We start from the raw sequence: 24,993 nt of genomic DNA on the forward strand, positions 1-24,993 counted from the left end.
CTGTAGATTTTTTTTCTTTAGAAAATTTTGTCAAACTTTTATTTTTATAGAAAATTTTGTCAAGATTTTATTTCTATAGAAAATTTTGTCAAATTTTATTTCTATAGAAAAGTTTGTCAACATTTTATTTCTATAGAAAAGTTCGTCAAAATTGTATTTCTATAGAATATTTTGTCAACATTTTATTTCTATAGAAAATGTTGGCAAAATTTGATTTCTTATATTTCATGTTAGCCAGATACCGAAACAGGCAATTGACGTCCAAATGCATTATATCTAATTATACAATTATTTTTCGAGCTTTATGGACAGATATAGATTAAGGAACATGGTTAATAGAGCCATTGAAAAGAAAACGCCAGATACAAATCTATACACGCCTGGACTGTACATGTTTCGGTTCGGGCGAATGAACCTTTCCACAGCCTTTAGTATAGATCTGGCTGGGAGAGATAACTCAATTTTGGGCCCTTTATCCCTAATTTTGGGCCTATGACCCTAACTCCTTATGGAGAAAACATTTTGGAAATTTCCTCTTACAAATTGAATCATATTTTCTCCCACTGTACATCATCTTTTCATATAACTTACAAGTCCCTTAATCTTATTTTTATTTTGTTTTGTTACATAGTAATGCAACAACACGAAATTTATTTTTAGAAAGGTAATTTGTTAGAATTCACCTAAGTGGTGAACAGTCGAACAATGCTTATTGTTTCTACAGTCAACTATAACAACATGTGACAACTTACAGAAACTGGTTTCCAGGATACAACAACAATTCTAACGCGTACATTAGTCGTGTTTTTCCTAGTTTTACGACGGGCTCATATAATTAGATAAAATTTGATTTCCATAGAAAATTTTGTCAACATTTTATTTCTCTAGAAAGTTTTGTCAAAATTTTATTTCCATAGAAAATTTTATTTCTATAAAATTTTTTTTCAAAATTTTATTTCTATAAAAATTTTTTTCAAAATTTTATTTCTATAGAAAATTTTGTCAAAATTTTATTTTTGTAGATTTTTTTGTCAACATTTTATTTCTATAGAAAAGTTTGTCAAAATTGTATTTCTATAGAATATTTTGTCAACATTTTATTTCTATAGAAAATTTTCGCAAAATTTGATTTCTATAGAAAATTTTGTCAAAATTTTATTTCTCTAGAAAGTTTTGTCAAAATTTTATTTCTGTAGATTTTTTTTCATTTTTTTTCTTTAGAAAATTTTGTCAAACTTTTATTTTTATAGAAAATTTTGCCAAAATTTTTTTTCTATAGAAAATTTTGTCAAAATTTTATTTCTATAATTTTTTTTCAATTTTTTTTTCTATAGAAAATTTTGTCAAATTTTATTTCTATAGAAAATATTGTCAAAATTTTATTTCTGTAGATTTTTTTTTTTTCATTTTTTTTCTTTAGAAAATTTTGTCAAACTTTTATTTTTATAGAAAATTTTACCGACATTTTCTTTCTATAGAAAATTTTGTCAAATTTTATTTCTATACAAAATTTTGTCAAAATTTTATTTCTATAGAAAAGTTTGTCAACATTTTATTTCTATAGAAAAGTTTGTCAAAATTGTATTTCTATACAAAATTTGCAATGTCCTTAAATAAGTTTAACTCGACTTTAGATTTAATTTACTTTTAATTCTGCTAGTCTGTAAAGATTGTAGTCCATAGAATTAAATATAAATAAATAAATAAAGTTTAGTCAACATTTTATTTCTATAGAAAATTTTGGCAAAAGTTGATTTCTATAGAAAATTTTGTCAAAATTTTATTTCTTATATCTCATGTTAGCCTGATACCGAAACAGGTAATTGACGTCCAAATGCATTATATCTAATTATACAATTGTTTTTCGAGCTTTATTGGCAGATAGATTAAGGAACATGGTCAATAGAGCCATTGAAAAGAAAACGCCAGATACAAATCTATACACGCCTGGACTGTACATGCTTCGGTTCGGGCGAACATGGCTCTATTGGCCATGTTCCTTAATCTATCTGTCCCTAAAGCTCGAAAAATAATTCTATAATTAAAATTTTATATCCATAGAAAATTTTATGAAAATTTTATTTCTATAAAATTTTTTTTCAAAATTTTATTTCTATAAAAAATTTTGTCAAAATTTTATTTCTATAGAAAATTTTGTCAACATTTTATTTCAGTAGATTTTTTTCAATTTTTTTCTATAGAAAATTTTGTCAAACTCTTATTTCTATAAAAAAATTTGGTCAAAATTTTATTTCTATAGAAAATTTTGTCAACATTTTATTTCAGTAGATTTTTTTCAATAGAAAATTTTTTCACACTTTTCTTTCTATAAAAAATTTTGTCAAAATTTTATTTCTATAGAAAATTTTGTCAATTTTTTTTCTATAGAAAATATTGTCAAAATTTTATTTCTGTAGATTTTTTTTTTCATTTTTTTCCTTTAGAAAATTTTGTCAAACTTTTATTTCTATAAAAAATTTTGTCAAAATTTTATTTCTATAGAAAATTTTATCAAAATTTTATTTCTATAGAAAATTTTGTCCAACTTTTATTTCTATAGAAAAGTTTGTCAAAATTGTATTTCTGTTGAATATTTTGTCAACATTTTTTTTCTATAGAAAATTTTTTCAAAATTTTATTTCTATAGAAAGTTTTGTCAAAATTTTATTTCTGTAGAAAGTTTTGTCAAAATTTTATTTCCATAGAAAATTTTATGAAAAGTTTATTTCTATAAAATTTTTTTCAAAATTTTATTTCTATAGAAAAATTTGTCAAAATTTTATTTCTCTAGAAAATTTTGTCAACATTTTATTTCCATAGAAAAGTTTATGAAAATTTTATTTTTATAGAAAATTTTTCAAAATTTTATTTCTTTTAAACATTTTTCAAAATTGTATTTCTTTTGAAAAGCAAAAAAAAAAGAAAGATCTACCACAAAAAAAAAATAAAAAATTCTACCAATCTACCAAAAAATTAAAAAATATACGATTTTTGGTACAATGCTACTAATTGCGGCAACCGTGAACATTCCTCTCTTTAAGGAAAACCGGTTCAAATTGTACGGTTTCTCATGTTAAAGTTGGAATTTGTAACACAAGATCTTAGACTTTCAAACTACTAAATTGCCTAGACGGCAATTCATAGCATTCAAGAAGGTGATGGCATTACCTTTCATATCATTTCAGATCTATATCCTGTAGATTTATACAGCGAATGGTTATTGATCAAGATGGATAATTTTCATCAATCAATGTGGGCGATATATCAAAATGCAAAGCAAAATGATAATGATATTTAAAATCCCTCTAGGTTCTCATGAAGTCAAATACGGTTAACTGATCTGTAAAACATAAACCAATAGAGACCAAATTTAGCATAGCCACATAAGGTTCACTTTTTTTGAGTGTAGGTCCAAAATAGTGACCCCACTTTGTTAAAATTCAAAATTTGATAACACAGGTTTTTGTTTTACGATCCAATCATGCAATTAATCGATCAAATTAATTTTTTAATTGAAATTGTTTCAATCACGAAAATTATAGTATCACTGACATATATAATTAGAAAAAATTAATAAACTTAAAAAAACTAATTGATTTCTTTGGCACTTTTTTAATTTGTAATCGGTTCAAATTAAAAATTTAATTGAAAAACTCAAGGATATTATTTCTATAATAAAATGAAAATCAAACTTTGTTTGTTAGACAATATATTTGTCTTTCAATTTTTATTTCAATGATATAAATTCACAATAAAAATATTCCATTAACCCCTTTTGGGTATAGCTTTGCATTTTCGCAAACGTTCACCACGTCTCATGCCAGCACAATGACGCATATCGGCCAAATTTAAGCGATTCGATTCACCACGTTCACAGTTGACACGTTGCAATTGACAAGGTGTCAACAATTGGCAAAGATTGTGACTGCAGCGGTAACAACTCAAGGTATTGCTAGGATTGGAACATTTCAAACGGCTGCAATCAGGTCGGGATGCACGCGGTGGTCGAACTTTGGCACAAGGTCCTTGCTTATTCGGTGCTTTTATATTGCGGCAACGAGATCCTTTAACACCGGAAAGCACTAAAATTTTAAATCAATTAATTTTTCCTATAGCAAAAGAAGTGCGGTGCTTAAATCTTACATGGCATATTTTCATTGCGGCGACGACAATTTTCTTCTTCCATTCTACATTGAGTCATGCGATGACAAATCCTCTGATTGTTATCAGTAGCACATACAGCTTTACTTTGAACATTGCGTCTACAGACCGGGCGACAAGTGTTGGTAGCCTGGACCGTGGCAATAAGGATAAAAGCTTTAAGAAAATTTATAAAAATTTGTATTAATATGATTTTCGAATGATTTTTGTTTTTGGGCTTTTGAGCTTACCAAACAGACAGAGATATTTTATCATTTTTGTAATTGAACGATGACTTGTGCGTGTTGAAAAACACCAATGGGAATAATTTTCATAAAACTTTTTCTGCTTTTATATAAAAATTTCTGATAGGGAATTTTTTAATAAAATAATACAATAAACAATACATTACCATAATTTAAGTGCTACAATTGTAAACTACAAATAGGTTATTCCAATAAAGAAAGTAAAAACCATTGGTTGCATTGTTGTAAATAATTATTGTGTTCTTCAATTATTATGATTTTTGTTGCTGTTAAAATCGTAGGATATTAAGATAAGAGGTACACAGAAAAAATAAATAAACACACACAAAATCTTTTTCTGGTTCAATCACGAAATTAATTGATCCAATTTAAATGCCTTCAATCACAAAAATTATAGTACCAATCACAGTTTCAATTGGCCATAAAAATACTTCGTTAAAAATTAATTGATTTCATGAGCAAATTTCAATTCATTTTTAATTGATTCAATTAAAATATTAATTGATGTTGATTGCACAACTCAATATAATTCTTAATAAAAAAAACGTAACTATTTTCAATTACTTTTTTAACTGACTTACCCCCATTTTCATAAAGTTCCGTTAGTGTTCCGTTAACTAACCAACTTTTGAACCGTATTATGGACGAAGCTGCCATCTTGCATTTATATTCCATATGCCAGTTAGGAACTTAATTGACGAAAATTTTTCAGTTAAAGTTAACTGGAGAGAAGATATTTGCAATTTACTTTCTGTTAATTGGCAGTTAAAGTCTAACGGAGCTACATGAAAATGGCCACTAGTGTTTTTAGTTTGTTTAAACACTAATAGAAAAAATTACGTTCCACAATCGTGAAGGAACGGTCACAAAATGAAACGGAAACGTTCACAAAAAATCAAATCGGAATGTTCACGATTTCGTCCACGGGCGTTCACAATTTTATAAACGGCATTCGTTTTTCTTTGGCCATGTAAAGTCTTAAAATAATTGTTAGACGCCGGTGGTGCAATGAGCTAAGGCGACTGTTAACGCGTATAGTGCAGACAATACAGGTTCGAGTCACGGTAGCGGAAATCTTTTTTTTTTTTTATTTTGTTTATAAATTCATAACCATTACGTTCTCAGATCATGAACGCTGGTTGTTGTTTTGACAACGCATGGTGCCATTTTTACGTTGTCAGATTGACCCCGTCCGTTCTCAGTTTGACAACACATGTGTGTTGATTCACTTTTATGAACGAATCGTTTTGAAATGACAATGGCGTTCATGATTTTTTCTATGGGTGATGGTTTGAATTAAATTTTTAATTAAAAATTAAAAAAAATTCCATTACATTTTTATCTGACTTTGTCTTCCGAATTTGAATAAAAAGTTAATTGTATCAATTAATTTTTTAATTAAAAATTAAAAAAAAAAAACACAAATCAATCATTTACTCAATTAACTTAATGTTTCTATCACGATTAAAAAGTTAATTGTATCAATTAATTTATTATTTGAAAAATTTTTCAACTTTTTAATTGGAAACGACGATTAAACGATGTGGAAAATCTTTGGTATAATATGAAGGACACCATTTGCAATATAACGGAAAACTCTCTTGGAAACGGCACTAGAGAAAATAATGAAGAATGGATGACTAATTAAATCTTAGAGCTTCGAGCAGAACGAAGTAAGTTTAAAAACGTGGATTACGAAAAATACTGGGAAATCAACAAAGAAATTCGAGCAGCAACGCGTGCTGCTAAAAATGCACTTTTAAACAGAAAATGCCAAGAAATTGAGCATTTACAAAATATGCATGATGATTTTAATCTTCATAAAAAGATTTTAAGAAATGACTGGGATCTATAGAAAAACTACGCCAACATCGATAATAGATAATAACAAACAGAAACTGAAAACAAGTAAGGAAAGTCTAAAGTCGGGCGGGGCCGACTATATTATACCCTGAACCACTTTGTAGTTCTAAATTTTCGGTACCATATCACATCCGTCAAATGTGTTGGGTGCTATATATAAAAGTTTGTCCGAAATACATACATTTAAATATCACTCGATTTGGACAGAATTTGATAGACTTCCACAAAATCTATAGACTCAACATTTAAGTTGGCTAATGCACTAGGGTGGAACACAATTTTAATAAAAAAATATGGGAAACATTTAAATCTGAAGCAATTTTAAGGAAACTTCGTTTATTTATGATTTATCGCTCAATATATATGTATTAGAAGTTTAGGAAAATTAGAGTCATTTTTACAACTTTTCGACTAAGCAGTGGCGATTTAACAAGGAAAATTTGGTATTTTGACCATTTTTATCGAAATCAGAAAAACATATATATGGGAGCTATATCTAAATCTAAACCGATGTCAACCAAATTTGGCACGCATAGCAACAATGCTAATTCTACTCCCTGTGCAAAATTTCAACTAAATCCGAGTTAAAAATTGGCCTCTGTGGTCATATGAGTGTCAGAGATGGTCTGTATCAAACTTTTTTAGGTTTACGACTGTCGCAAAGTTGTAAACGTCGTAAACGTCACATTCGTGTCGTAAATGTAGAAAAAGTAACAAAAGTCGCAAATTCAAAATACTTTAGTCGCGTCAGCAAGGCAGCAAATTCGATGATATCCAAGACGATGGTATGTGCGAAGAGAAGGTTTTTCCTATTGCCTTTTGCACGAGTACAGGATATCCGTGGATTTTCTCGTCCTTTCTTAGCTTTAAGTTCTGTCTCCTGTCCAATATAACCCCAAGATATTTTGCACACTCACCAACGGGAATTTCGATACAACCTAAGAAAATAGGCTTGACCGTGGGAAAACTTTCACAAATTGCTGCAGAAGCTCACAGCGAATGCTGTCAAACTAAAGTAAAAAATGTTCAGGATTTCTTCTATTCAACATTTGGTTTTCTACAGTAGGTTTACGACTTTTGCGACATACGTATTATACCGTCGCAAATGTATGTCGCAAAAGTCACAGTTTGTGACAGGCCAACCCTGATGAGTGTAAATCGGGCGAAAGCTATATATGGGAGATATATCCAAATCTGAACCGATTTCAACCAAATTTGACACGCATAGTTACAATGCTAATTCTACTCCCTATGCAAAATTTCAAATAAATAGGAGCAAAAAATTGGCCTCTGTGGGCAAATGAGTGTAAATCGGGCGAAAGCTATATATGGGAGTTATATCTAAATCTGAACCGATTTGTCTGATATTTTGCAAGTTTTTCGAGACTCATAAAATATTCGGATGTACGGAATTTGAGGAAGATCGGTTGACATACACGCCAATTATGACCAGATCGGTGAAAAACATATATGTCAGCTATATCCATAAGCGTAGGAAGGCCTCTGGGGAGGGGCTTAGACCCCCCCAGAAAAATTTTAGCCCCCCCCGAGATTTGAAAACCTATTTACGATTTTACATTTTTATAAAAATTAAACAAGTATATACTCGTACAACGCACACAATTTCACTAAAGACTTTCATGCACAATCGAATTACTTGGGTTGTGGTAGAAGTCTGATATTTATGAAATAAAGCTGTGGTTGAACTTATGATTTAGTTGAATAAAAAATAGTAATTGATATTAAAACTATTCTTTCATAAATTAATATCTTAATAATGCTGCAAAAAAGCGTCGCCAAAAAAGAAGTGAAAATGTTCTTTTTGGGTCTGGAAGTGGTACAAAATTGGCGGAGAAGGGATGAATGTAATATGAACTTGTCATAGAACGAATGTCCACCGTTTCAACAACCGTTGCAATGAATTTGCATCACTTCTTAAGGTGTGATCTGAATATTTTCCCAAATAAATAATTTTTACATTTTTTTATGATTTTTAATGCATTCTAACGCTTGTTTGAAACGTTTTTTTCAAATATTATCGATTTTTATATAATGGATTTAGCATTTATGTGGCAAAATTTGAATAATATGTACCATTTTATTTATTCTTACTCTTTTTTTAAACTATTTGAAAAAATAAAACAAAAAATTAGGCATTAAAATATAAAAAAAACTTCCTGTGTAGTTAAAATAGTTAACTTCTTTGTGAGGACATTTTTGGAAGTGCTTTTAAAGTTGTGCCTTTAGAACAACTCCCAATTTTTTGCTGGGAAAAGTGTGGAACTACACTACGGGAAATGGATCAACCACAGAACTGGTACAGGACTAGTCCCTGGTGTGTATGGACCAGTCCCAGTTCTGATCAAAACGTATGGAAGGGACCGTCCACTTTAACATGGGTTTGTCATTGACGGAGTAAACTTACATTTTAGGACGCGTCTTGGACTCATCCCAAAGGACACGTCCTGGGACAATTTAGCAGGAGCAACCCATAAACAGGTCCTCAGGAACCAGTCTCGGACAAACCCTTAGAAATCTCTTTCAATTTGGGCTCCTAATCGAACCCGAAATGAAAAAAAAACTTTTGAAATATGTCGAACAAAAGGTTATTCTGATAATTTTATTTCACTAACGGCCATTTTCATGTAGCTCCGTTAGGCTTTAACTGCCAGTTAACAGAAAGAAAAATGGAAAAATCTTTTTTCCGGTTAACTTTAACTGAAAAATTTTCAGCAGTTAAGTTTCTAACTGGCATATGGCATATATACGCAAGATGGCAGCTATGCCCATAATACGGTTTAAAAGTTCGTTAGTTAACGGAGCACTAACGGAGCTTCATGAAAATGGGCGTAAATGTGAAAATTGCAACTAACTGGAGCACAGGTATCAGTTCTGTGATAGGTCCGTCAGTGGCAATTTGCACCAATTTCCCGTAGGGTACTTTTAGTTGCTTTATTATAAATTGATTGCCGAGTTATTTTGATGTCTATTTTTTATTCAATTTTATGAAATAAAACATTAGTTGAACCTATAAGTTCAGTCTATAAAGTTTTAGCTAGGGGGGCTATAGCCCCCCCTAGAAAAATTGTCTTGCTACGCTAATGGCTATATCTAAATCTGAACCAATTTTTCCAAAATCAATAGGAATCGTCTTTGAGCCGAAACAGGACCCTATACCAAATTTTAGGACAATCGGACTAAAACTGCGAGCTGTACTTTGCACACAAAAATACACCAATAGACAGACAGACAGACTAAATCGACTCAGAATTTAATTCTAAGCCTATCCGTATACTAAAAGGTTGGTCTATGATTACTCCTTGTTGGCGTTACATACAAATGCACAAACTTACTTATGTACCACAGTAGTGGTAAAGGGTATAAAAATACATTGAAGATATTTACGGATGAAAACCGATCCAGTAATGAATACAATAATATAAATATTGTTGGAAACCCAATTACGGAGTCTGAAGTGGAACATGCAATTATGACACTAAAGGACAAAAACTCTACAGGACCTGATCAAATCCCTTCCGAAGTGCTAAAGCTAATAAATGGACGCAATAAACCACTAATAGTAAAACTCTTCAATTATGTGTATGATATGTTATATATTATCTAACAACCATGCAAAAATTGGTCCACATCGGTCCATAATTATATGTAGCCCCCATATAAACCGATCGCCAGATTTGACCTCCGGAGACCCTTGGAAGAGCAGAATTCACCCGATGCGGTTGAAAATTGGTACGTGGTGTTAGTATACGGTCTCTAACAACCATACAAAAATTGTCTTAATTATATATAATCCCCATTTAAACCCGATCCCCAGGTTTGACCACCGGAGCTCTTTGAGGAGGAAAATCCATCCGATCCAGTTGAAATTTGGTACGTGGTGAAATTTGGTACATTGCGCTAGTATATGGCCGCTAACAACCATGCCAAAATTGGTACATATCGGTCTATAGTTATATATAGCCTATCCCCAAAAATAATCTACCAAAATTTTATTTCTATAGAAAATTTTGTCAAAATTTTATTACTATACAAAATTTTGTAAAATTTTGTTTGTTTAATATATACCCCGTATGGACTAACTTACAATTGAGAAGACGGTGTTAAGAAGTTTTAAGATACCTTGACATCTGCAAGTGTTACCGCAACCCAAGTAATTGGATTGTGGATGACAGTCTTTAGTACAAGTTTCTATGACCTAACGGCCCTATATATACTTGTTTAAAACTCAATTAAGCCTTTAATTGGAAGATTTTTTCGTGAATTTTTCTGTATATAAACCGATCTCCTGATTTGATTTCGACACGTCGCAATTTTTTTTCCAAAATTAAGCAAAATGCTTCTCCCTGGTGGAATCATTGGTTTTTTTTTTTCAATTTAATCAAGTGGATAGTGTGTTTGTTTAGAAACTGTATAATCCGCGGTATTATTCTCCGTCTGAACGAAAGTTATATGTATTAGAAAAAATTATAAAATTGAACATTTTTTTTCTACAATGCTGAGAACTAAATAAACCTCCTTTCTCAAAAAAAAAACTTGCTTACAGCGAAAAACAAATGGTAAATTTTAAAATTTCAGTTATACCAAATTGGTTAATAAGGAAAAGTTTTTCTTTTGCGATAATTTTTTAAGAACCCTTCAACTCATTTCGACATAGTCTTATTCACAAACTATCAAATTTACTAATGCAATTGAAGATAATTTTTGTTAATTAAGTAAAAAAAATGATAATTTTCAATTTCATATTTTCTTTTTATTTTCGATTTCCAAAAAATTTATAAAAAAGCAAAAATTAAATTTTGAAAAAAGAATATATTCAGACTTCGAAGTTCAGTTCATTTAACCACGTTTAGGTAAAGCTTTGCATCTTTGCAAACGCTCACCACGTCTCATGCCGGCACAATGGCGATGATCGACCAAGCTCAGACGATTCGATTGTCCACGTTCACAATTGACACGTTGCCATTGGCAGGGTGTAAGACGTTGGCACAGATTATGACTGCAGCGATAACAACTCAATTTATTACTGGGATTAGTACACTTTAAGCGGCTACAGTCAATTGGAGTTGATCGGGGACGTCTAGTTCTGGCACAAGGTCCTTGACCATTGGGAGATTTGATATTGCGGCAACGAGTAGCGGGAACATTGGTTAACACTAAAATAGATAAAGGTGAATATAAAAATTACGAATTCAAGGACATTTTCATTTTAGTTCTCTCTTACTGGGCTTATTGGCATTGCGACGATGACAATTTTCCTCATCCATTTTGCATTGGGTCATACGATGGCAAATTTGCTGGCGACCATCGGTAGCACAAATAGCACGGCTAGGTCTATCACGCCTACATATGCGATTGCAACGGCTATTTGCCTCAACGGTTACAACCAGGACTAAGGCTATATTAAGAAATACTATGAAATTATGGAAGTTTGAAAACGATGCAAGGACTTACCCAAAACGAAAAGATATTTTATCATTTTAATTGATTTTAATTGAAGATATCAGATGTAAACACTGAATGATTATTACATGATATCAAGGGTATATATACGCAAGATTTGTTTTACCACGTGGTTAAAATTTACAGCAAAAATTCTACTTCATTGTGACAACAACTGTTTCAATCCGCAATATGAAAATGTGGGGTGTGCAAATAAATCCAATTTGTTTACCAATAAACTCGAATTGTTTATGGCTATGGAAAGTGTGTCACTGACTCTTTTTAAAAATATGATTCTTTATTTTAAACAAACCATTGTCAATGGGGATCACAATATTTATCTTACAAAATAATTGATTTATACATTTTTATTAATTTATATTAATTGTTTAAATTTCAGCTTAAAACTATAAGAGAAGCTTAACCAACAAAGGGGGACTGATTTGGGCCAACCCCTTTAGGCTGCAAGACGGTTGATGAAACCAAGAGAAGATATCAAAATAACTCCTATTTTGTTTTTAAACAAGTGAGTAAAGTAGAAAGTCGGGCGGGTCCGACTATATCATACCCCAAACCACCCCTACTGTATTAGTAAACATTGTTTGTGGGTTATCAATGGTAGAGGTTTGGGAAAAACCCGCATTTCCATATTTAAGAACATTAATGGGTTCATTGTTATGGGAGTTTTTATCACAATATGAACAGAAATGTCTGACATTTGGACCTATAGTTGATTCTGAACGTACAGAGTTAGTATGCCACTAATATTGAGTCCATTATTAAACAAGAGGAAATCGCTCAATTAGTGTGGTAATAAATAAGAGTATTATGGCCTTGGTTAATAAATAAGAGTATTAGGGCCAAATTTGGGAAAATCGATCGATGCATACATATGGGAGCTATATCTGAACCGATTTTGATAATATTTTCCATATTTGGTTGATACCACAGAAGATTACCTTGTGCTAAATTAGAGTAAGATCGGGCACTAAATAAGACTATTATGGTCAGAAAAAAAGTTATAAGGAGTACATTTTTCAAAAACGGGGGACACATATATATGGATGCTATATCTAAATCTGAACCGATTTGAATGATATTTTGCACATATAGTCAGTAATGTAGAACATTAGAGTAAGCCAAATTTGAGTAAGATCGGTTTATACATAAGGGTTTTATGACAATATTTGTGAAAATCGGGCGATACATATATGTTATATGGGAGCTATAAAGGCTGATACGGTCAAAATTTGGTCAAGGGAAAACGCGTGTAAATCGGTGAAGTCGTTTATTTAAAAAATCAAATTAAATTTCTTTTTCAAGTTCAATTAGTATAAAATTCAGGAAAAATATTCAGTTAGGCTTTCGCTTTTCCAAATCCGAATTGCCGGGCCTCACGCTTGACACCTGCCATCAGATTTTGTACAGCCACCTTGTCCACCTTCTTCGCCGCAGAAAGCCAGTTTGCCTTGAAATGCAGTTTTTTTGGTCTCAATTGGGCGGAGTTCTGGTGTGTTGGGAGGGTTCTTGTCCTTGGGAACCACCTGCACGTTGTTGGCGGCGTACAACTCCATGGCCATTTTACCGTAATGGCAAGATGCCAAATCCGGTCAAAACAGTACGGAACAACCGTGTTTCTTCAGGAAAGGCAGCAGACGTTTATTCAAACACTCTTTCACGTAAATTTCTTGGTTGACAGTCCCGGAAGCTATGAAAATGCTGCATTTCAAGCCACAGGTACAGATGGCTTGCCAAACCAGATATTTCTTTGCGAACTTTGACAGTTTTATGTGCTTGAAAATATCTGCTACCTTTCCCCTTCCTTTTGCCGTATAAAACTCCTATCCCGGAAGCTGCTTGTAGTCGGCTTTGACGTAGGTTTCGTCGTCCATTACCACGCAGTCAAACTTCGTCAGCATCGTCGTGTACAGCCTCCGGGATCGCGCTTTGGCCGTCGTATTTTGTTTATCATCGCGATTTGGAGTCACTACCTTCTTGTAAGTCGATAGTCCGGATCGTTTTTTGGCTCGATGCACGGTTGTAGACGATACACCCAGTTTATTTGCGGCATCTCGGGGAGAGAGATTAGGGTTTCGCTTGAAACTATAGACAACTCTCTTTGTCGTCTCAGGGGCTTCCGGTTTTCGATTTCCCCCCGATCCAGACTTCCTGGCTGTCGACAAACGTTCCCCAAACACTTTAATTACATTTGTAACGGTTGATTTGGCAACTTTTAGCGATTTTGCCAGCTTTGTGTGCGAGTAGCTCGGATTTTCGCGATGCGCGAGCAAAATTTTGATACGCTGCTCTACTTGCTTGGACGGCATTTTGACAACTGAAGAGTGAATTCCAAAATCAAAATAGGAGCAACATTCTACACAGAGACACCTTCAAAATGAGGGGTGTTCAGGTTTTTTAAATGCAAAATTGAAAGATATACGTCTAGTTTATATTGACCAAATTTTGACCGTATCACCCTTTATTATGGTCATAAATAAAGTTATAAGGAGTACATTTTTCAAAAACGGGCGACACAAATATATGGAAGCTATATCTACATCTGAACCGATTTGGATGATATTTTGCACATATAGTCAGTATAGGCAGAACATTAGAGTAAGCCAAATTTGAGTAAGATCGGTTTATAAATAAGGGTTTTATGACAAAATTTGTGAAAATCGGGCGATACATATATATGCGAGCTATAGCCAAATCTTGTTTGTGAAAATCGGGCGATACATATATATATATGGGAGCTATAGCCAAATCTGAACCGATTTCGATAATTTTGTGCACATATGGTGAGTGCTATAGAAAATTAAATTTGGCCAGTTTTGAGTTAGATCAGTTTACAAATAAGGGACTTATGGCCAAATTTGGGAAAATCGGGCGATACATATATATGGGAGCTATATCTAAAACGAAACCGATTTCGATGAGATTTGGCACTCTTAAAGGATGGTGGCAATTTTGACGCCGATCGGCTAGTAAATGAACCAAATCTGATATGGGAGCTATATCTAAATTTGATCCGATTTCTTCCAATAGCGTTCGTCCTTGTGCCCATAAAACACTCGGTACCAAATTTCATCAAAATCGGTTAATAAATCCTGCTTACAACAAAGTACATGGACGGACACCAAGCGCTAGATTGACTCAGGAGGTGATTCTGACTCGATCGGTATATATTTTATGGGGTCAAAATTCAATATTTCTGATGGGCAAATTTTTTGGCAGATCAAAGTTATTATACCCTGACCACTATGTGGTTTAAGGTATAAAAATATTATTGATACGCATTATATAAAATTGTTTTCGATTTTAAAAAATTTAAATAATTTCAAAAAAAAATTAAACAGAAACTATAGCCTTTTATATTTGGAAATAATCTCTTGATGTATTGGCAAAAAAGGTCAAATTCTTTAATTCAGAGTGTCGCACCATACCCTAACCGGACCCATATACTTGACACATTTTTATCCAAAGATACACAGAAAAAATGTTTTTTTTTAGGTTAATTAAAAAGTTAGTAGTACCAATTAATATGTTAATTGAAAATGTTGTCAGCTATAATCAACTTTTTAATTGGAAAGATTTTGGTGGTATTATTTTCTGTGTACAAAATATCAGTATGTTTTCATTTAAGTTAGAGACAATTCGTCTCAAAATAATTTAGACATTTTTAAAGACAAACTTCTTCAAATCAAGTATATACGGCCTCAAGTTCGACCGGGCCGAAATTTAGATAGCCGCCAACATAATAGTTTCCTTTAAATATTGCGCTTCGAGGAAGTGGGTTACTTGAAAATGAATAGAATTATAGCGGGACAATTCAAGAAGATAAATTTAAATTTTCTACTGAAGAGCTACATCAGATTCTGGATTTACAACCAGTTTTAATTAAAATTTTGTCAAAATTTTATTTCTATAGAAAATTTTGGTAAAATTGTATTTCTATAGAAAATTTCGTCAAAATTTTATTTCTATAGAATAAAATTTTATTTCTATAGAAAAAAAATTTCTATAAAAATAAAATTTTGATAAAATTTTATTTCTATACAAAATATTGTCAAAATTTTATTTATAGAAAATTTTCTCAAAATTTTATTTCTATACAAAATTTTATCAAAATTTTATTTCTAACAAAAAATTTTGGCAAAATTTTATTTCCATAGAAAATTTGTCAAACTTTTATTTCTATAGATAGTTATCGAAAGTTCTGCAGAAATAACATTTTGTCAAAATTTTATTTCTCGAGAACAGTTTGTTAAACTTTTAGTTCATTAGAAAATTTTGTCAATATTTTATTTCTGTAGAAAATTTGTCAAACTTTTATTTCTATAGAAAGTTATCGCAAAGATTTATTTCTTAATAAAATTTTTACAAAATTTTTTTACTATACAAAAGTTTTGCATAACTTTGTATGTATTCAAAATTGTTTTAAGTTTATTTCTTTACAAAATTTTGGCAAAATTTTATTTCCATGAAAATATTGCTGAATTTTTATTTCTATAGAAATTTTTGTCAACATTTTACTTCTACAGAAAATTTTGTCAAAATTTTACTTTTACAGGAAATTTTGTAAAAATTTTATGTCTATAGAAAATTTTGAAAAAAAATGTTGGTCCTACCATCGGACCAAATTAAAAAATTAATAATTTTTTGGACCAATTTTGGTCCGTTCGGACCAAAATGGCAACCCTGGTTGCAATGCACTAAGACGACTGTTAGCACGTATGGTACAGACAATCCAGTTTCGTGTCACCGTAGCGAATTTTTTATTATTTTTTTGACAACCCATGTTTTCATTTTATCGTTATCAGATTGAAACCGTCTATTCTCTATTTGACACCACATATGTGTTGATTTACTTTCATGAACGGATGATTTTGAAATGAGCACGCCATTCATGATTTTTTTCTATGGGTGTATAAGCTCAAGAAGTCAACTCGAAAGATCGGTTTATATGGGGGTTATATCAAAACGATGTAGCCCATCTTCGAGATTTTACCTGGGTAACGACAAAAAGGAATCTGTTCAAAATTTCCGAACGATGGCACCAATTTTGAAAGTTGTAGCGTGATTACAAAAGACAGATAGACAGCCAGACGGACATGGTTGTATTGTCATATAATTTCTCCATGATCAAAAATATATATCTTTTCTATAGACGGAAACCGAGAGAATCGAACTCTCTATTATACACGCAAAGAAAAAAACGTGTGGAAATCGTGTGCCGAAAACGTTTTTCTTTTGTTAGAGTTTTTTGAATTGCCTCGAAAAGTGTACACTTTTATCACCAAAAAAATTAGTTTGTTACAAAATGTTTATTTTTTTAATAAAAAAAGTTATTTTTGAACCAACAACACAGTCCATTTCGTTTATATCAAACACTGTTCTTTTCTGACTTTAGGTCTTTAATAAGACACATTTTACAGTTCATAGTAAAAATTTAATATAGTAGAATGTAATGTTGAAAATTTCTTCGAAAAAAAAAAAAAAAAAAAAAAAAACGTGGGCGCCGCAAGCTATGCTATGTAAATATAACTTATATGGATAGTTAGCTATTGATGACAATAACGGCTACATAGCTCAGTGGATAGTGTGTTGGCTTACAAATTACATGGTCCGTGGTTCGATCTCCGTCCAGGCGAAAGGTAAAAAAAAAAATTTTAAATTTATAAAATCGTATAATTTCTTCTACATTGATTGTATTACAGAAAAAGGTGCTAAGAACTAAAAAACTTCGAGGAAGTGAGAAAGATGTGAGGTAAAATGCAATTAGCCAGAAAAAAATTTTTTTGGAGTTAGTCTTTATGAAATTGTTTTTACATCCTGGAAAAGAATAAACGTTTATCACAAAAAGTATATACTTTTCTTCCAAATACACTTCCTTTCAACGAAAAGCAAATGAGAATGGAACTTTGTTTGTCTAAAATTTCGTTTGGGAGGAAAGAATTATTTTTTTGCGTGTACCATCACCTTACAATGGCATAATAAAGATATTTTAATAAAGTTCATGGCCTTTGCATTAAAACTTATTTTTAATAAATTTAGAAAACTAATCATAATAAACAATTGACTCCCTCCCAATTACGCCTGACTCAATTTTGAAACACTTCCAGATCAAAGTAGTACATTATTTTTGATTATCTGGTAACCCTTATTTTGCTGAATACAAAATATTTTCTTCATTGCAAAACAAAATAAAAATTCTTAAAATAAATATTTGCTTATCAATAACAATTTTATCATGTATCAATATCTCAGACAATTTAAAAATTGTTTATATAATTGTTTTTGTTGTGTTGATATATTATACAAAATTATATAATTATAAAATTTTATTGAATTAAAAATTTCGGTTTATTTTATATTTTGTATCATCATAAATACATTTATTTTCTACAAAAATTTTCCAAAGTAAAACTTTCTTTCTACTTATGTGCACAAGGTTCAGTGAACAACATAAATTTATTATTTCGACAATGGATAATATCCGTAGGAATAAGTGCTGCAAATATTAATAAAAAAAAGTTAAAATAAGACAATTTTATACAAAAAAAAATTTTGAAATGCCAACATACTTGACATATCCATTGCTTTTAAACGACAATTCATTTCATCCATTTCACATTTTGGCATTTTGGAACATAAATCTCTGCGATCATTAGTAATGCAAACGAAAGGGCCAGATTTATTGGATTGACAAATTCGAGGACATAATGCAGCAAAAGAGTTCGATATGAGGCCTAAAATCGATTCAAAAAATGTAGAACGAATAATAAATGACGGTCCTATATTTACCAAGCACCACGATAATCCAAAACATATTTCGTTTTGGGGGGAAAAAATATGGGAAACTGATGTGAACTAGATACCTGCGTGGTAATATATACATTTCATTGTATTCATTTAAAGCGAATTTTACCTCGAAAACACTTGTGTCCGAAATTTCTTCTAAAATGGTACAAATGTACACCCAAAAAAAATTTTCCTTCCAAACGTCATTTTAGACCAACGAATATCGTTTGTAAATTTGTTTTTTTCAGTAAAATAATTTATTTGGTAGAAATATATATTATGTTTGTGATAAACACTGATGCCTTTTATAGAATATAAAGTCAATTTAATCAGTCTTAAAAACTTTTTTTTCTTAATTTTCTGGCTAATTGTATCTTCCCTATATCTTTCTCACTTACACATGATATACTTAGCTTCCACCACATTATCTCATTAATACAATGAATGTAGAAGAAAAAAGATTTTACATTTTGACCGGATGGAGAATCGAATCACGGACATTCTGGTTTATAAGCCAACACACTATCCATTAGGCCATGTAGCTCTTAAAATCGTCAGCACAAATATATCGTTATAGCCATCCACACACAAGCAACGCATACAACCAAGCATATCTATTTATAGACCAGAATGTTATGTACACATAAGCACATTAAAAGAACCTTCGTTTAAAGAAAACAAACTATTTTAGTTGGAAACATCAGATACTGCCTTTCTTACAAACGATGTACAAATTTACAACTTTTGGCTAGAACAAAACCAAAAATAATGTAATTTTACATATATTGGACAAAATTTTCGTACAATTGTGAAAGGGTCAATTCATGTCGTGTGTACCTATCACATAAAATTGTTTACTTCAAAACATTTGATATAAACGACTCGATTGTGGTTTTAGTATAAAAATGTTTTCATTTATGGCAAGAATAAAAATGTTGTAGAACAGTAAACTTTAATACATTGTTAAATAATTACAATATCATCGTCGATACTAGAATTGATCAAACTTAAGGTCATATTGTGAGGGACAGTAAATAGAGTCAAAAGCCGAAATTTCCACTTTTAACAAAAATTTCGATCTGGTAGTTTTTGTTTTTTTTTTTTTTTTTTTTTTTAATTTGAAAAAATCTACTTTTACGAAAATCTAAAATTTCGACTTTCCCACTTAAAAAAAAGACTTTCTACTGTTTTGAATATTGGAAAGTCAAATTGTTAAAAGAGCAAAAACGAATTCTAAATATTCAATATTTCGGTTAATTTAACGACTATTACTTTAAATCAAAAATGAGTTTATATATTTCAATCAAAATCTGTGTAAGTTCACAGACATACTGTTTTAATAGAGGTACGTTAATTTTCAAAATTTTTGTTCCAAATTTAATCATAAAAAATTTAAAGCATAGATTATAAACTTTATTTTAATTAAAATTTCATTAAAGAAAGTTGTCCTTAATATTTTGTAAATTGCGCATCTTAAAATTGAGGTTGCATAATCTTAAGTATCATGTACCGGACGGACATGGCTAAATCGAACTCACTACAACTACACAGAAAAAATTTCACGAAAATTTTTCCAATTAAAGTCTTAAGTGAGTTAAAAAAAAAAATATTCAATTAAAAATTTAATTGATTCTACAAATTTTTAATTGAAAAAAAATCAATCACAAAAAGTAAGAGTGCCAATTAATTTTTTTATTGGATCAATTAATTTTTAATTGGATCAATTAATTTTTTAATTGAAACTATCATTTCTGTGATTGAAGATATTTCTATTAAAAATCTAATTGGATCAATTAATTTCGTGATTAAATCAGAAAAAAATTGTGTATAAGAAGGGATCTTAGACTAATATTTGCATATGTTAGAAACAGAATGATAGAGTTAATATGTTATAGTCCCATCTTACGATGGAATAAAAATTCACTAAAAAAGCATTTTCGGTTCCAAAGATTTTGTCTTTACACTAATGTTATTGAGTCCAAGCCAAAGAAGCGAATAATTGTAGTAAGGAAAATTTTACTTGAAATCTGTGGTCTTTCAGAATTTTTTTCCAGTGTAATAGAGAATTACGTTACTTCTATTTACTTTGGAATTAGCAATTCTGCAGGTATGGAACTAGGCTCATTTCTTTGAGGGTCAGCGTTGCCAATTTAGCTTTCTTCCCGCTAGATTTGGCTTTTTTTGAAGACGTTTAGCGGGAAAAAAATGCATTTAGCTTTTAGCTTTTTTTCTGGCTTTTTTCATGACCCTTTTAGCTATTTTTGGTTTTTTTTATTTTCGACATGTTCCTATTGAAATATGGATAAAACTTCGTTTTTATCTAAGTCTTGCTGCCAGAATAAGGGTTTCCACATATTTCAAACCTCAATTGAAGCCTTAATAATTATTCCAGCCATTATGCGGGCATTTTTGCAGCAAATACACCTTGTTGTAAAGTTTTTTCCTCGTATTCATAAAAGTTATCGTAAACTTTAAATCTACTATTACCATCCAAATCCTTATATAAACTGTCAGTAAATTATTAGGAATAATAGCATTTGACTCGTTTATCTTTTTTATGTTATTATAATACGTATTCTAAAGTTATTATGATATTACTAAATTAAAATAGTAGATGTGAATTGCTTTGTACACTGAAAAAATATTGTCGTGAGGCCAAAGATTTCATGTCTTTAAAATACGAACGCGAATTGGTTATAATAGCATTTGTGAATTTCCCTTGTCCAAAAGCCGATAAAATCGTTTTGTCCTTATAGTTAAGTGATCCAACTTAAAAATGGGTATCTTTTCATGAAAGAAGGCTAGGGTCAATTCTACAAAATTCTTAAAATTAATTAAATAGTCTTTAAATTTGTGGAGTTTTTGTATCTTGACCACAAACCAAAATAGCGTTCAAAAATAGAAGAGGGTTTTCAACATTTTATTTTAAAAACGTATACACATAATAATTTCTACTTAAAGTCGAGTCTGAATTTGGAAATTTAAGTTGTCGTTAGCACGTTTTTAAAGCACTGTGATAGCTCATGAGGAAAAAGCTGAAAAAACGAATTAATTAAAATTTGACTCGGAATCAATACCAAAATCATTAATGAACAAAATCTTTGGAACCGAACATAGAAATAATTAAGGAAATAAAGTTTTGAATGTGGTATTATTTTTTAACATCAAAAAAATGCAATAAAAAACAAATCTGCTATTTATTCATGGAATGGATTTACATTTACGAAAATTGGACAACAATAGATTTGTATGGGAAATTTTCGAATAACGAATTTATCATTAATTCAGTTAAAACGAAATATATTGATATTTTCTAATGCAGTTCTATGTGACATTGGACTTGTTGATGATTAACCAGCTGATAATTGCAAGTTTACGGGGAAAAAAGTTTTTACTAGGAAATATAAATGAAGGACTTCCAGTAAAAATTTGTGATAGTAATCAAAATGTATCGAGTACGCAAACAGAGCTAATATGACATAGATTTTCTTACAGTCTCACAGAAATGGAAATAAAATGAATACTATTAAAACAATATGCATTTTAAGTGAAATAAAGCCTTTACGTTTGTTAAATTTCAATCAAAAATGTGACTTTTGATACCAAAAATTTTGCTTTTTTTCTAGCTATTTTTTTAACATTTTTTTGCTTTTTTTGGCTAGTTTTTGGCACAAATCTAGCGGTTTTTGGTGAAACAATTCTGGCAACGCTGTTGAGGGTATACAAATGACTTGTAAAAGTTTTGTTATTCGTTTGCATTCAATAATTCCAGATATAATTAAATGTTCATATTATTTTCAATGGTTTTATTACAATTCAAATATATGTCAAGGTACCATATGGTGTGCTAAATACAAATCTATATTAAATATATTTAAAATCACTCTAAAATATATAAAGATTGAAGATGAATATCATTTTCATTTGTTTTTGAAAATTTTCTATAGAAAGATGTTGAAAATTTTTATATTCACCTGTGAGTAAAAATCAACATTTAAATTCATAGTAAAATCTTACTTTAAGTCACTTTTTTAAGTCATTATATTTGCCATAACAACCCCCAATAACGCCAACTGTCCTGTGAGATGTTCGCCACTGCAATCCCGAGCAGAGTTTTGTATCAGTGATTTTCGTCGAGTTGTTTGCATTAAAATGAGAGAGTGTGAATACAATTTAGCGAATTGCAGATATAGAGCATTAAATATGCCACGTAAGTTTAATGTATTATATTTTTTATGATATTTTTATTTACATTTAATTTTTTTTTTATAGTCCTACAAAGACTCGACGCCAGCGAATGTCGCCATATACTTTTAAATAATCACGGGATTTGTCATACCGAATATAGACGCAAATCATAATTTTGAAGCAATTCTGCCTAAAAATCGAAAATTAAATTTTAATAAAGCATCGCAGCTCTAAAATAAATTTCTTTTTCATATGGTAAATTAAAATATGAAAATTGCCAAAATTTTATTTCTATAGAAAACTGTGGTAAAATTTTATTTTTATAGAAAATTTTGTCAAAACTTTATTTCTATAGAAAATTTTGTCAAAATTTTATTTCTATAGAAAATTTTGTCAAAATTTTATTTCTATGGAAAATTGTGGTAAAATTTTATTTTTATAGAAAATTTTGTCAAAATTTTATTTCTATAGAAATATTTCTCAAAATTTTATTTCTACAAAACTATTTCTCAAAATTTTATTTGTATAGAAAATTCTGTCCAAATTTTATTTCCTTAGAAAATTTTGTCAAAATTTTATTTCTATAGAAAATTTTGTCAAAATTTTATTTCTATAGAAAATTTTGTCAAAATTTTTTTTCTATAGAAAATTTTGTCAAAATTTTATTTCTATAGAAATTTTTGTCAAAATTTTATTCCTGTAGAAAATTTTGTCAAAATTTTATTTTTTTTTTAAATTTGTCACAATTTTATCTCTATAGAAAATTTTGTCAAAATGTTATTCCTGTAGACAATTTTGTCAAAGTTTTATTTTTATAGAATACTTTTTCAAAATTTTATTTCTATCGAGAATTTCGTGAAAATTTTATTTCTATAGAAGATTTCTTCAAAATTTAATTTCTATAGAAAAGTTTGTCAAAAATTCATTTTTTATAGAAAATTTTATTTCTATAGAAGATTTCTTCAAAATTTTATTTCTATAGAAAATTTTGTCACAATTTTATTCCTATAGACAATTTTGTCAAAATTTTATTCCTATAGATAATTTTGTCAAAATTTGATTTCTATAGAATATTTTTTCTAAATTCTACTTCTATCGAGAATTTTGTGAAAATTTTATTTCTATCGAGAATTTTGTGAAAATTTTATTTCTATGAAAATTTTGTCAACATCTTATTTCTATAGAATATTTTGTCAAAATTTTATTCCTATTGAAAATTTTGTAAAAATTTTATTTTTTTTTTTAATTTATGAACATTGTATACCCATGGAAAATTTTGTCAAAATTTTATTTCTATAGAAAATTTTGTCAAAATCTTATTTCTATAGAACATTTTGTCAAAATTTTATTTCTATAGAAAATTTTGTCAACACTTTATTCTATGGAAAATTTTGTCAAAATTTTATCTCTATAGAAAATATTGTCAAAATTTTATTGCTATAGAAGATTTTGTCAAAATTTTATTTTTTTTTAATTTGTTAAAACTTTATCTCTATAGAAAATTTTGTCAAAATTTTATTTCTATAGAAAATTTTGTCAAAATGTTATTTCTATAGAAGATTTTGTCAAAATGTTATTTCGATAGAAGATTTTGTTAAAATTTTATATCTATAGAAAATTTTGTCAAAATTTTATTTCTATAGAACATTTTATTCCTGTAGAAAATTTTGTCAAAATTTTATTTTTTTAAAAATTTGTCAAAATTTTATTTCTATGTAAAATTTTGTCAAAATTTTATTCCTGCAGACAATTTTGTCAAAGTTTGATTTCTATAGACCACTTTTTCAAAATTTTATTTCTATCGAGAATTTTGCGAAAATTTTATTTCTATAGAAGATTTCTTCAAAAGTTAATTTCTATAGAAAAGTTTGTCAAAAATTTATTTTCTATAGAAAATTTTATCAAAAATTTATTTCTATAGAAGATTTCTTCAAAATTTTATTTCTATAGAAAATTTTATTCCTATAGACAATTTTGTCAAAATTTTATTCCTATAGATAATTTTGTCAAAATTTGATTTCTATAGAATATTTTTTCTAAATTCTACTTCTATCGACAATTTTGTGAAAATTTTATTTCTATCGAGAATTTTGTGAAAATTTTATTTCTATGAAAATTTTGTCAACATCTTATTTCTATAGAATATTTTGTCAAAATTTTATTTTTTTTTAATTTGTTAAAACTTTATCTCTATAGAAAATTTTGTCAAAATTTTATTTCTATAGAAAATTTTGTCAAAATGTTATTTCTATAGAAGATTTTGTCAAAATGT

The 24,993-nt window shown here is 29.5% G+C and overlaps 3 protein-coding genes across 3 annotated transcripts in view; all 3 read right to left on the reverse strand.

The window, feature by feature from the left end:
• LOC142231362 (uncharacterized) overlaps positions 1 to 24,993 on the reverse strand; it is a 121,131-nt gene that overhangs the window by 56,425 nt on the left and 39,713 nt on the right. The window lies entirely within an intron of this gene.
• Positions 3,693 to 4,450, reverse strand: LOC142230290 (uncharacterized). Its single transcript, XM_075300943.1, has 3 exons — positions 4,392 to 4,450; positions 4,144 to 4,317; positions 3,693 to 4,082 (listed from the first exon to the last, which is right to left on the reverse strand). Exons 1-3 carry the CDS (start codon positions 4,414 to 4,416, stop codon positions 3,766 to 3,768), a joined length of 516 nt encoding a protein of 171 aa, XP_075157058.1. The 5' UTR covers positions 4,417 to 4,450; the 3' UTR covers positions 3,693 to 3,765.
• LOC142230289 (uncharacterized) lies at positions 11,019 to 11,839 on the reverse strand. Its single transcript, XM_075300942.1, has 3 exons — positions 11,742 to 11,839; positions 11,512 to 11,685; positions 11,019 to 11,443 (listed from the first exon to the last, which is right to left on the reverse strand). Exons 1-3 carry the CDS (start codon positions 11,764 to 11,766, stop codon positions 11,127 to 11,129), a joined length of 516 nt encoding a protein of 171 aa, XP_075157057.1. The 5' UTR covers positions 11,767 to 11,839; the 3' UTR covers positions 11,019 to 11,126.

This window comes from Haematobia irritans, chromosome 3, assembly GCF_050003625.1.
Source record: "Haematobia irritans isolate KBUSLIRL chromosome 3, ASM5000362v1, whole genome shotgun sequence".
NCBI classification, from domain to species: Eukaryota; Metazoa; Arthropoda; class Insecta; order Diptera; family Muscidae; genus Haematobia; species Haematobia irritans.

What these genes read in the sequence shown, in the direction of transcription:
- LOC142230289 (XM_075300942.1), bottom strand. Translation starts at nt 11,766, where the DNA reads ATGATAAAATATCTTTTCGTTTTGG. An exon ending in AAAATATCTTTTCGTTTTGG is followed by an intron (nt 11,686 to 11,741) that starts GTAAGTCCTTGC and finishes TTCTTAATATAG; the next exon opens with CCTTAGTCCTGGTTGTAACC. An exon ending in TCGCAATGCCAATAAGCCCA is followed by an intron (nt 11,444 to 11,511) that starts GTAAGAGAGAAC and finishes TATCTATTTTAG; the next exon opens with TGTTAACCAATGTTCCCGCT.
- LOC142230290 (XM_075300943.1), bottom strand. Translation starts at nt 4,416, where the DNA reads ATGATAAAATATCTCTGTCTGTTTG. An exon ending in AAAATATCTCTGTCTGTTTG is followed by an intron (nt 4,318 to 4,391) that starts GTAAGCTCAAAA and finishes ATTTTCTTAAAG; the next exon opens with CTTTTATCCTTATTGCCACG. An exon ending in CCGCAATGAAAATATGCCAT is followed by an intron (nt 4,083 to 4,143) that starts GTAAGATTTAAG and finishes TTAAAATTTTAG; the next exon opens with TGCTTTCCGGTGTTAAAGGA.